Source organism: Marmota marmota, unplaced genomic scaffold (genome assembly GCF_001458135.2).
Source record: "Marmota marmota marmota unplaced genomic scaffold, marMar, whole genome shotgun sequence".
Lineage (NCBI taxonomy): Eukaryota > Metazoa > Chordata > Mammalia > Rodentia > Sciuridae > Marmota > Marmota marmota.
The window spans coordinates 6,482,729-6,495,992 of NW_025999960.1; the positions used below are offsets into that span (position 1 = coordinate 6,482,729).

The 13,264-nt window shown below is 34.4% G+C and overlaps 1 protein-coding gene across 1 annotated transcript in view; it reads right to left on the bottom strand.

Moving 5' to 3' along the window:
* Kif21a (kinesin family member 21A) overlaps window positions 1-13,264 on the bottom strand; it is a gene marked incomplete at its 5' end in the record, with an annotated part of 61,958 nt that overhangs the window by 17,624 nt on the left and 31,070 nt on the right. Inside the window, 10 exons of the mRNA XM_048802440.1 lie at window positions 1,627-1,841; window positions 4,500-4,554; window positions 5,042-5,102; window positions 9,849-9,869; window positions 10,354-10,519; window positions 11,233-11,334; window positions 11,746-11,940; window positions 12,104-12,257; window positions 12,408-12,622; window positions 12,726-12,794. Coding sequence (XP_048658397.1) covers window positions 1,627-1,841; window positions 4,500-4,554; window positions 5,042-5,102; window positions 9,849-9,869; window positions 10,354-10,519; window positions 11,233-11,334; window positions 11,746-11,940; window positions 12,104-12,257; window positions 12,408-12,622; window positions 12,726-12,794 — 1,253 coding nt within the window. The remainder of the gene's footprint in view (window positions 1-1,626; window positions 1,842-4,499; window positions 4,555-5,041; window positions 5,103-9,848; window positions 9,870-10,353; window positions 10,520-11,232; window positions 11,335-11,745; window positions 11,941-12,103; window positions 12,258-12,407; window positions 12,623-12,725; window positions 12,795-13,264) is intronic.

The window sequence follows — 13,264 nt, forward strand, 5'->3', positions numbered from 1 at the left end:
TGGGCTTACATGATTCTTATTTAAAAGTGATAAGTAAATATATTAAACTTTATATGTCTTGACTTTTCAAATCATTTTAGAAATTCTGTGTCATGTAAATCAAAAGGATTATAAAATAATTATTTTACTTCATGAAAGAATGTCATGCAGGAATGGCTTACAAGAGTTACTACACCAAGTAACTGGCAATTCTAAAATTTGTAAAGAATTTCAGATTTACACATATAAATTTCTGAATTTATGAAAACTTAAATCATATGAAGATAGAGTTCAAAATATATTTTCTACTATCTGTCTTAAAGGGTACATTTTTAAAATGAAAAACAAAAAAAAGTCAAAAGAAGGTATTACCTGAATCTGGATTCCAGGCCACAGATTTAATCTTGATGTTCCAAAACTCTCTACTCAACTGACAGACTAAATGATGAACACACGCAAGCCCTAAAACTTGTGCTTAGTTCTATATCACTATCTTCGCCAAAAACATTTCTTCTATTCTCTTCTTACCACAAATGCATTGAAGCCATAGCTATACTGGTTAGCACTATTCAACAGTTAATTACATTAGCCACCTCAAGCACATGCAAGAAAGTTCTGTCATCACTAAAATTAATTTTGGAACTAAAAGCACATGGGATTACTAAGTGGATGATAATGGAAATATCTTCATCAAATGAAGAATCTTATCGGAAACATATATTCAATTGTGGAAAGTTTGTGATTTTGTTTTATTTGCAGTCATACAGTATGTACCATTTTTGTGAGGGCAATATTCCTCAGTGCAGAGGTGGGTATTCCATAAACTGCTTTCTAGATTGTATGTGAGGATTATTTTGAAAATATTATTTAAAATCTTTACAAGTGAATGATCTAATTTTAATATAACTACCATAACATATACACAAGGTACATCCACATACTAACCTGTGTAGGGAAATATTTCTTTGTTCTCAAACTATTAATGAAAATATTCTGAGCAAAAAGACTTGTTTTGAGTAGAAAACTTTATTCCTAATATCATAGACAAGAGAGAGAATATTTTTCTTCAAATGTTTAATAACTCCAATAAAAATAACTTGTGCATACACTCATCCAAGAAATGAAATGTGCTTCAAGGTAAAGAATTAGAAAAGCTAAAAATGTAGTAAGTTTGCAATTCATATTTCTTTTTTTTTTTCTTTAAAATGGTCAGCAAAGATTTACCACCCTGACCAGGCTTGAAGAACTAGGAGATAGGTAATTCAGAGAAAATGTGGGTCTTTAAGTTTTTGTTTATATATGTTGGGTTCAAAGGTATAACTTTATCCCACTTTAGGTGTTTATATGTGAACTTTGTCTATAATTCATGACTTGACCTTTGTTAAAACTGTAACCCCTAAAATGACCCTACAGCTTAGTGATAAGGCAAAGCAATTCCACAAAGAACATCTCATCTTAAATTATTTGACCATAAAAAGATCAGGGGAAACAATACCTAACAGAAATGACTTTGAAGATCAAAGATCTTGTTTATACAAGATTTTTAAAAATAGAAATAGAAATAAGAAATTAGCAACATGCATATTAAAAAAAATAAATAAATAAAAGCTAGAAGAAAAGAAGTTAGTGTAGCTGGGCCAAACTTACATGCTGCCTATCTTAGAAGGTAAGCCAGATGGGGGAAGAAGCTCTTTATCCCTAGCAGAAGTACCACTGGTCTCTGTATTCATTCCAATCTCTTGCCCTTCTGCAACAGGTGTAAGAGGGCCAGGCAAGGAGGCATCTCCTGCACTAGTGTCTGAAGCTAGTTCACTGCTATCTGCATACAGCAATTCCATCTGAGTGGTGGTTCTCCTTCGGGCCTAGTTAGAGAATGGAAGGAAAAGCAATCAGGAGCAAACTTCTGCACAGAACTTGATTAGAGAACAGAGATTTATATTAGTTTGAAATAGGCAAAAACATTTAGCCTGTATTTCCCTGACAAGGGTGTCAAACAAAGCAAGTGAAATAAGTGACAAGCAGAGCTCTAGCCAGATAAGCTCTATGGAAGCCACAATAATTGCCTACATGTGCATTGTGCTTATGTGCAAGGCATAATTCTAAGTATATTGTCAAATTAACACATAGATGATAGGTCATGTCATCATCCCTATTCACAAATGAAGAAACTAAGATACAAAGAGACTAAATAATTTTCCCAGGGCCATGCAGATAGTAAGTGGCAAAGGCCAGACAATCTGCCTCCATTTATCACAAGTGGCCAGCTTCCTCAATATAAATTGGAAAGAGAAAGGAAGGAAGGAAATGGTGGGGAAGAAAGGAAGGAATAAATTAAGACAGAAGATAATTAATTTTAGGGATGCTCAACTAAATTCTCATTTTTCTCATACTTAAAAGATTTCTTAAATATACATTTTTAATATTTGTTTTCAATTTTTCTGACCCTTCTCTTCTTTCTAATGCCATAAATCTATGTTTCATATGTCTACTGGCTAATTCAATACCAGTCAGCACTAGCTTTAAGCAGCTTGGTGAAGTAGGTAAGTCATTTTCCTAGAATTCAGACTCGCTATAAGCATTCCTTTCCTTACTTTTTTTTTTTTTTTGGTGGGGGAGTACCAGGGATTGAACTCAGGGGCACTCAACCACTGGACAGCCCTATTTTACATTTTATTTAGAGACAGTCTCACTGAGTCGCTTAGCGCCTCAATATTGCTGAGGCTGGTTTTGAACTTACAATCCTCCTGTCTCAGCTATTGGGATTACAGGCATGAGCTACCAAGCCCAGGCCTTTCCTTACTTTTAAAAACCAAATAAACAGGGTTACCACTCAGAGTTGGTTTTGATATCCCTGAGATATTAACAGATAAACAAAAGGTCTACCAGATTTTATAACTCCAGAGGATAGGTACTTGTACCCCTGCACTTAGCACAGTGGTATAGACTTACATGATCGACTTTATTTTTTCAATGAGTGAAAAAAAATTATAGGATACCATTTTAGTATTTTGCAATTCAAAAGAAGTAGCAGGGAGCACTTGAGAAATGTTTAGAAAAGAGAAAGCCCTGCAGCCCTGATTTACACTCAATTCTCTCCACAACCAGGGACCCAGGGAAGATAGGAATCTTTGGGGGGTAATTTCCAACCACAGTGGTTCTTTCTGGAGAGAACCTTTAGGCTATCACTTCACATCTCTCTCTGACAACTCACAAGGACATAAGGAATGAGGCTTCCCCAGGACCTAAAAGTTACTTTATGAGATTCTCTTTCCTACTTAGAAATGGATCCAAGTCATATTGAGAATGTTTGCTTTGAGTTTTGGTAACCTGGTTGGTCAGTTTAATAAAACACAAACCATATGTCATCAAGTCAGTAGCTCAAGAAGCTACAGGAGTTTGGAGACATATTTTCATTAGTTTTTCTCAGTATTTTAAAAATAAGGAAATTCTCCATGAAAATCCATATTTAGGATTTCTTTTGAGAAAATAGGATCTGGTAAAATTAGTTCCATATTCCCAGATGGCAAAAATAAGCAAGATTTTATGGTGACTATCTTCTTTATGTAGGCAATTACAATGAACCCCTGGAACACACTATTTTACAACCTACCAATTATTCATTTACACTACCTGATTAACAATAGTTGGCCTTAAATCTATGCATTTGCATAGTATTATTCTTCCAGGTTGTGATTCTATGCATTTGTTCAACAAATACTTAAACACTATAAGAATTTTTTGTTTTCAAATGCCTTGAGATCATTAGTTAATTTATTTAGTATCAAATACAACCATTCACAATCTGAAATGTATCATGGTTTCTTACATATTTAACAGTATGTATGATTTATATTTTTTTAAAACACAATAAATACGCATTATAGATGCATAAGTTTTAAAACACTATAATTAAGGGTCAACATTATATAAGCTACCTCAAGACACCAATTAAATAAAATAAATAACACTTAAGAATATATGAAAATGCTGAAATTTCAAAATTCATCAATGATAATGATTTTAAACCTCCAATCTAAATGATTTACCTTGAAAGCCCCTACCTTGTATGTTGGTTTACATTTAGTTAACCAGTGGCTTAAGAATCGGTCTCCATAACCCATATCCAGTGGAAAATGTGCAAGAATAAAATAAAGCTCAAATTTTTTTTTTAAGATTGATGTGATTTTTTTAATACCTTACCTTTATTTTATTTATTTTTATGTGGTACTGAGGATCGAACCCAGAACCTTGCACATGCTAGGTAAGCACTCTACTGCTGAGCCACAGCCACAGCCCCTAAAGCTCAAATTTCAACAAACAAAACTGTTTCAAAATAATTATTTTTCAATTATCACTTACAGATATTATCACTTACAGATAAGTGATAATTTAAAAAAAAAACTAAACTAAATTCCTTACAAATGAGAGCGTGTTGGTAAAAGTATGCCTACTGGCTACTCTATGAAGAGCAAAATCTATAGCCTAAGATAACAATACCTGGTATTTTCAATTCTCCTTACCTTGTTCTTAGGTTTCACTTCACCACAAAGCTTCATAAGGTCTGAAGAGAGTGTGCTGTATGCAAATAAGGAATTAGCCACAGGATTAAGTGAGAACATAGTATAGAAAACTACATGTCTTTTATGATTATGAAAAATATATATCTATAGAAAACAGAAAACATTTAAAGTAAAAATGAATTTATTTTAAAAAGTCATTTTTCTTCCTTAAATATCCCACTACTTTTATTTTAAAATTTGTGAGGGTTAAGGATGACTTAGTTTGGTTTCTATATCATTGTTGGTGGTGGTTGTTTATTTTCCGGTTGGGGGGGTTGTTTTGTTTTTTAGTACTAGAAATTAAACACAGAGCCTCATGCATGCTTAGCAAGAGCTCCACCACTGAGTTATACGTCTATAGCCCCCATAATTACTGTTTCTAGTGCTATTCATCATAAAATTCAAAAAGTTTTATGTTTTATGATAATTGTTTAACACAAGATAAAAAATACTAAAAATATAGAAACAAGTCAAATCTATTCAGTCTCCTTAGGCTCTCTTACCTTCCTTCTGATCCTGGGCTGTTTAAAGGTGCATCCTCATCAGTACTATCCTCTACATTTTCTAAAAAAAAAAAAGAAAAAAGAAAAGTCCCCAAATGAAATGTTATCTAGATTAATTGATGTCCACAGTCCCTATTCTATATAAATATAAGCTCAATGTCTCAAGATGGGCACTTTGGTTTTAGTAGCTGAATCAAAATAGATAGAATTATGGACATATTCCTAAGAAACTCCTTATGTATGCCCTATAATGAGGAAAAACATGTTCAAAGTAAGAAAACCATACATTTGAATAATGAAACGTGGAAAAATATTGGACGGGAATTAGACCATATATTTATCTGAGGATATATAATTATATATATTTCTTTCAGAGTCATCTATTCTGCGTCAACCAAACACAAAAATCCACTGATTAATAATACAAGGTTAAGGTAGGCATGGTGGCACATACCTGTAATACCAGCAACTCAGGAGACTAATACAGGAGGATTACAAGGTAAAGCCAGCCTCACAAACTTAGTAAGGCCCTAGGCAAATTAGTGAGACCCTTCCCAAAATAAAAAATTAAAAACCAAAAAAGACCTAGGGATGTAGCTCAGTGGTAAAGCACACCCAGGTTCAATCCCCAGTATGAAAAAAAAATTTAAAAACAGAAGTTAAATAAATGCTATATGAGTTAGCTTTAATGAACTGAGTCCATTATTAACACTACATAAATGTAAATATACTTCTTATATTTTATCAGTTATGCCATCCTGTTTTTTAGTTTCTAGGTATTGAACCCAGGAATGCCCTACCTCTGAGGTATATTCCCAGCCCATTTAAAATTTTATTTTTGAAACAGGGCCTCTCTAAATTGTAGAGGCTGGCTTCAAACTTATAGTCCTTATAGACTCAGCCTCCCAAGTCATTGAGATTTCAGGTGTGCACTGCCACACCCTGAAGTTATGGGACCTTACTTAAATATTTTTCATTTAAAATTGTGTTTAATTTTTGCCTTCATGTAGAATAGAGTGTATGAAGATATTCAGAAGTCACAAACCAGCATGCAGTTCATTCACATGTACACAGAAGACAAAAAAAATAGCTGTGCATGCAACGGTTCTATAAACTAATACAAATAAACCACTGCTATTTCAGAACAACTGCAGCAGACTAGACAAAAAAAGGGAAAATCAAATATTTAAAACTAGTAGGAAACCAGTAAATAAAACAGCCACAGAAAGTAAACTAGCTAAAATATCAAAAAGCCCCTAATGTAAGTGCAGGTTTTAAAAACACATATATTATAAAATTATTCCATAAACTAAAGACAGTATTGTAAGCAACATATATTTTAATTAAAAATACATAGGAGTCACTTTCTTTTAATTTCTAATTATGTATCACACAGGTGGACTGTGACACCTGAGTCAACTATTTTCTGTCTCTCCACTGATACTCTCTTCCTTCCTGGTTTAGCAGACACCTTTGGAGAAGTTCAGTAATAATTGATAGCGGTATCTAAAATGAAACCACATAAAGGGCCCACACAAAGAGAGTTTACTTTCTGAAGTAAGAAAAGAGTGGTCTTGCAGGCAATGTGTATTTCAAAACCTGTCACTCAATGAAGGCTCAAGGACTTCTTTCAAAGACAGGATAATTGAGTGTTAAGGTGATTGAATGAGTAGATAATATAGAAAAAGAGGTCCCAAAGAAATGAGAAGCCTAGCCTCTGTTTTCCCGGGTATAATAGCAAGCTACAATTTGCTTGCCTTTTTCTTTCAGAGAGTGATGGAACCAAACAGAATGCAAACATCATGGGAGTGTTTGGTGAAAACCACTTCACCCCTGATTGTGCATGTACACCCTAGAGACAATTATGTCTTGACATAAACAACCTGGACAAAGAGATCCCCACCCATAGTCACAAAGAGAGGAGTCATCAGGACTAAAAATGGTCTGAAGCACTGAGTTATCTGAGCAGCAGGACACACCATCGCCTTTCTACTGCACTTCCAACTCTGAACTTAACCCTAACCCATAGCCAGCAGCTTTGCTCATCATCATAAACCTAAAGTCAGACAAAACTCCCACCTGTCCTAAGATTTATCAGTATCAGGGTAAAATTTCACAAACATCACTGGAAATAACCAAGCAGGATTTTTTTTTTTATTTCATTCTTTTTTTTTAAAGTTTTTTTTTTTAAATAAAAGATCTATATTTATAGTAAAACGTAGTTATGGAAAAAAGTCTATACAGCAACCCTGAGACTGCTACCTTTAGAAACACCTGTTTACAAGACTGCACTTGGGGTGACATTTGAAAACAGTTCTCAGAAAATCCCCAACAATGCTAAATAAACAAAGGCTGTTCACTATGCCTGAACTGTGCAAACAGCATGGCTGATGCTGAACACCTGCTTTCCTTCTGGAGGTTTGAATTCTAGGATGTGTTAGATAATACCAGAGATTAGAGGGTACTTTTAGATTAGATTAGAGGGTACATTACTAACAGCACTCTGGTGCTGAATGTCTAATGGACTTCCCTGGCATGACACACAGCTGCATTTTTGTTCCTTGGGGCTGGAGTCTGAGTGATGTCTCATGGGAGAGAGCATAAGGCAGCCTGCACATGGATCCCTATAGACCCATCTGTGTCTTTTCCCTTTTCCAGCTGTGCATCCTTACCACAATTGCTCTCCCAAATTTTAGTCACAAATACAACTACATGCTGAGTCTCATGAATCTTCTAACAAATCTCCAGAGACAGAAGTGACCTGTGGACCCTTATACAGGTTGGGTGGTAGTGGGTGGGAAATAAATGTTCTTCAAAGGCCCCTAAAATATTAGCCTAATAGTGTGGGGTGTTGGCTATGGTTCAGCCTAAAGTTGCATCATTACATGCCACATACTTGTTGCTCAAAAGCAACAATCTGTTTGTAGGCCTCATCTACATAATATCATGGCTATCTCTTCATGCTTGTGCTACCCCTCTTCCTGGAGTGACACTTCAATATTGTCTTTTGCCTGGATAACTTATTTTCTTCCTTTATGTTTCATCTGAAATGTCACCTCCTCCAGAAAGTCTTCATCAACACTGTCATTCTTTATGGATGGTCCCACTCTGTGCTCCCATAATTCCTCATATGTATCTCAACCACTGTCCTCACTGCAATGTGTCATAATTTGCTGATGGTCTGTCACTCTTAGCAGGGCATCAGGTCCATCAGATCAAGGTTAGTGTTTCACTCAGATCTCTGAGTCTAGCATCCAGTCCAAGGCTTGAGGTACAATTGGAGAGCTAAGTAAAGGCTAAGTAAGAGCTAAGTAAAGAGCTAAATAAAGTGTTGTTTTTTTTAAAAGCAAAGTATCAATGACTGTGACAACTTTCTTTTCTCTTTCTTCGCTTTTCCTTCAGATCCCCTAATCTAGATTATATCCTCAATCTCTTGACTCTGCCATGAGTCACAGGTTATATCAGCTGAATGGGTTTGCACTTGGTGCTTCTGACCCCTCTTCCAAGTATAATTAAAAGTGAGTCAAAGAAAAGCATTAGAAACAGAACAAGAAGAAAAGAGAAAGAAGAGCAAGAAATGAGAGAAGGAGGAAGAAGAGGAGAAAGGAAGGACAGGAGAGGAGAAGAAAGAGGGGATGAAATCACCTTTATTAACATATAGAATGGCAAGAATGCTGGATTTAATGCCAGGAACCTGAGTGGCCCAATATGGTTCTTTTAATCACTCCTAATTGGACCTTGTTGGTCTTGTCCCAATCCTTGTCATAGCTTGAGTAGCTTAAAATAATAGCTTTCCATACATATTATATTATGCAGTTGATCTTACTGATCTCAAGGAATATTATTTATATATTAACATGCTGTATATAAATCAAATATATATTTGTGACTTCATTTAAAATAAATACAGATTCATAGACTATGTTTATTCTAACAACATAGGGATGTAATGACATTTAATATTTCAGTTACTTTCTTCTCCTTTAAGTATCAACATTTAGAAAACATATAACAGTTATGTAATTAGGAAAAGATTATGATCAGATTTTTAAATAATTTTAAGCAAATAAAAACTACCCCAAATAATCATTCAGACACATCACCAGTAATAAAATTTCCCCAATATTCCTGGTCCTACATATATGTCATTAAAAGGAGGCACAGATGTTACCATCAGGTGGGCACAACTGTTGTGGATGTTAGAGAGGAAGGAGAAAAGGTTAAAAACCTCTGTACTCAATGATCTCTATTGCACATTCTAACTTGAAAATGTCCTTATGATTATAAATATGGCATCACCTTGCTGAAATAAAGTCTTTGATAGCTTTATTCACTTTTTAATATTAAAAATATGTGACTAATTGTACAAAAATAAAGAATAGATAAGAACATAGCAAATATATACCAAAGATTTATGCAAAACAAAGTTATTTGTGATGTTAAAACAATAGATGCATGTTAACAGGTACACTTAAAATTTTAAAAGAAACATATATGTCATGTTTTCCTACAAGAAAGAGAAAGCACTCAGAGGGTTTCTGAAACTGGAGCTATAAATGGAGCTCAAATAATAAAAGAGACAATTAACTAAAGCATACTTCTTTGAACATTTAAGAGTTTTAAAATCAGGAATGTTTAATAAAGACAAAAGACTTAGTATGTTTGTGGTCAAGGAAACATTTCAAAAATGATCATGCAACAACAACTTGACTGCCAATAAAAACTTCAAGATGTACCACAATTAGTGTACATGAACAATTAGTAATTCATGCAGCTGTAGGGTACATAGAAAGCTAAACATACTTACCTAATGGTACGCTATCTAGATCTGTGCAAATAACAGCAAAAAGGAAACAAAAAGCAATACTCCAATCAAAACAGATCCAGTGTTAAGAACGCTCACATAAAACAAGATTATGTACCATTTATAAGATATATAGAATAGATGCCATAGCAAACACTTACGAATTTATTTTTAGGGCAGTTAGATGCAGAATAAAGTAATGAAACTTAGTTAATCTTTTAAGTAATTTAAATAACCAATTCCAAAAGTTGGTTGGTGTTTTTATCCATAAAAACTAATTACATAATAAAGTTAGATAAGTCTTTTTAAGTTGACAATCACTTCTTCGAACAACAATAATTACTTCCCCCCAAATTTATACACACATGCAAATTAAAGACAGAATAGTTATTCAGAGCATAAGTATAGCATCTATTCAGTCAAGCCATAGAGGAAAGAGATAGAGTAGAGCATGTTCAAAGAGCAAAGCTACCATGCAACCATTCAATTAAAATGTAGTCCAAATTACCTTGTAAAGCATGGCCTAGTAAAGCATCTAGCTCAGGATTTAATTCTGCTTTCTCTTTCAACATATGAAATAAGAGCTGGTTTTGTGTAGCACTGGTTATTTCAGTTTGTTTGAGTTGACCTTCAAGAACTTTAATTTGAGCCTCTTTCTGGGCAGCCTGAAGACCCTGCAACAACAACAAATGATCTTGACTCACACAAAACAGAATCTACCAGTAAGGATCAGCAAATGCTTACGATACATAGACTTTGACATCAGACAGATTTGGGCAAGTTTACCTGTCCAGGAGACTGATTCTCAGTCTCCTCATGCATAAAATTATGTGAATAATACCTACTTCCTGGCACATTTTCAAGAGTAAGTGAGAGAACATAACATAAAGGGTCTAAAACAGTCCCAGTCAAAAACAAGCAAGTCAGAAGTCATAATCATCTTTACTGGTAACAAATTAGACAAGCTCTATATGACTGTTTCTTCTGTCTGAGTTTTGTTCTAGCTATAAAGAATCAATACTAAGCCAGTTATGATACCAAATTTGTTCACTCTGAGAACTTTTTTCTTGTGATAAAGTAAAATCGGAGTTATATCTTCTCTAATTTGTTTATCTGTTCTAAAAGACAAATATAATAGACAACAAGCTAATAAAATCGATCTAAGTATTCCTTACTTTTCTTAACTCTAAAAAAAGATTTACAAAATGCTTCCTATGCAACAACATGTAACAACATATCCCAATATTATGCATAATTATAAGTCACCAATACTTTTCTTTAAAAACAATGTTCTTTATTACAAAGAGAAGAGTTACTGGAGAGATAAACAACACTACAATGAATGGGTCAAAACTTACGTTTCAGTAATAGGGTAGCTAAATCTTACCTTATTGATGCCCATTGACAGGAAGTGATCTAGCAGGTATCGGGCTTCTGTAAGTGTGCAAGCATTAATGACTGCAGTGACATCCAAAGTCTCACCTTCTTCCTACATCAAACCAGCATATTCTGATTATGATTTTGACCTGAATCTTGTATATAAACATAAGGCAAAACCCTACTGTATTAGTTTGATAGTATTAGATTAGCCAGTGAGACTCCTCAGAAAAATATAACATTTGATCCCTTCACCAAGAAATATATTATCTATCTGAAAAAAGACACATGTGAGTGGTTAAGAATTCAAGGCAGGATATTATAAAAGATATATGCATTGCACAAACAAGAAACCATATCACAAAATCAGCAGAGAAATTGGGAGAGCAAGCAAGGAGTTGTTTACATGTAAAATCTGAAAATTAGATTAAACCAATAAATAGGAAATTCCTTCCTTTAAAAATTCAAAGTGCTTTTAAAGATAAATATAGTTCATCAAGCCATCTGACATCTTTTAAATTACCTTTGCTTCTTCCATCTGCATGATGTTGGCTTGACAATCAGAAATACTGTCATTGATATAATCTATGTTAGCAGTCAGTGATTCCATCTCTTCATTGATGTTAACCACATTTTTATCACCCTCTCCATTCTCCTTGACTATCTTTTCTCTTCTTTTTGAAAGTTTCTCTCGTCTTTTTGTGAGTTCTTCCCGTTGCTATTGAAAAAACAGGTTGGATTTTAAGAAATAACATTTATTTACTCATACACAGGACAATCAAAACAAAAACAAAAACTTAAATATACCCAAGGGAACAAATCTGGAAGAGTAAAATTAACAGTTGGCTAAGGGGAGCATGTCTAGTTTCTACTTTCTGTACCTTGAGGAGTCTGTCCATGTCGGCCTCCATGTTGGAAATAGTCATTTTCTGCATGATGATGTCAGTGACCCTGCGCTCTAAGAGCTGCCACTTCATGCGAGCTGTCTTAGAAGTAAACACTCGGCCAGTCAGTCCTTTCCTCAGATATTTTTTTCTATAATCATATAAAAACAGACAAATATAATTACTATGCATTTACATGACTGTGCATCTGCCAATAATAAGACTTGTTTAATTTATGCACAGTATTCAGTATTAACGCCCAAAAAGTTTATATAAGGAGCAAAAGAAGAATCATTTGGACCTGGTTCCATTTGTTGTGGGTGCTGGTAAGGCCTGGACTCTTGCCACAGGAATTCTCATTTTCTGCTGGGTGCCTGCCCTTGATGGATCTGCTTCCACAGCAGCTGCACTGGAACCTGCATCCTGAACAGGGGCATCAGATGAGCTAAGCTTCCGAGTGACTTTCCCAGCCACTTTATCTGACATGGGCCTCACTTGCCGACGAAGAGCTGTAACCTGAAATGGCAGAAGAGTTGTCTCAGTCTCTCAGTCTATAGAAAAACATCATTTATCTCAAGGTCAAAATGTTTCCTCCAAATGGTCAATTTGCTTACTGTACCTCTTCAGTTTTGCGGCGAAGAACCACCTCCTGGTTTCTTTTTTGGGCTTCCAGAAGTCTAAGTTGGTGCTATAAAATAATATTGAATGAACTGAAATATTAAACCAAAATATATGATACTTCCTATTCCCATACTGACATATTTCTCATGTCTCTGGAAACCTCCAGAGTTATTAGCACAATCTAAGTTAATAACCTTGTATCCATTACTACAGATATGGCTTTTTTATTTCAACAAACATAAACACATAGTGATATAGCCATCGCTGCCTAAAAACTGAAGTTATCTCTGTACCACTCACTTCTGTTTAACAAACACTATAGTGTTTGCAATATGCATGTACTTTTCTAAATGCTTTATTTACACCTCACCATTTTTGTAAGACATTTTGTTTGAATTGCTGGCTGAGGCATGAGCAGGAAGAAACAACTTATAATATTTGTAAAAGAGTCATCTTACTATACATATAATGATTATAAATTTTTAAATATAGTGAGACATTAATCATATTGGCATTTTATAGTAATTTTGCAATTTT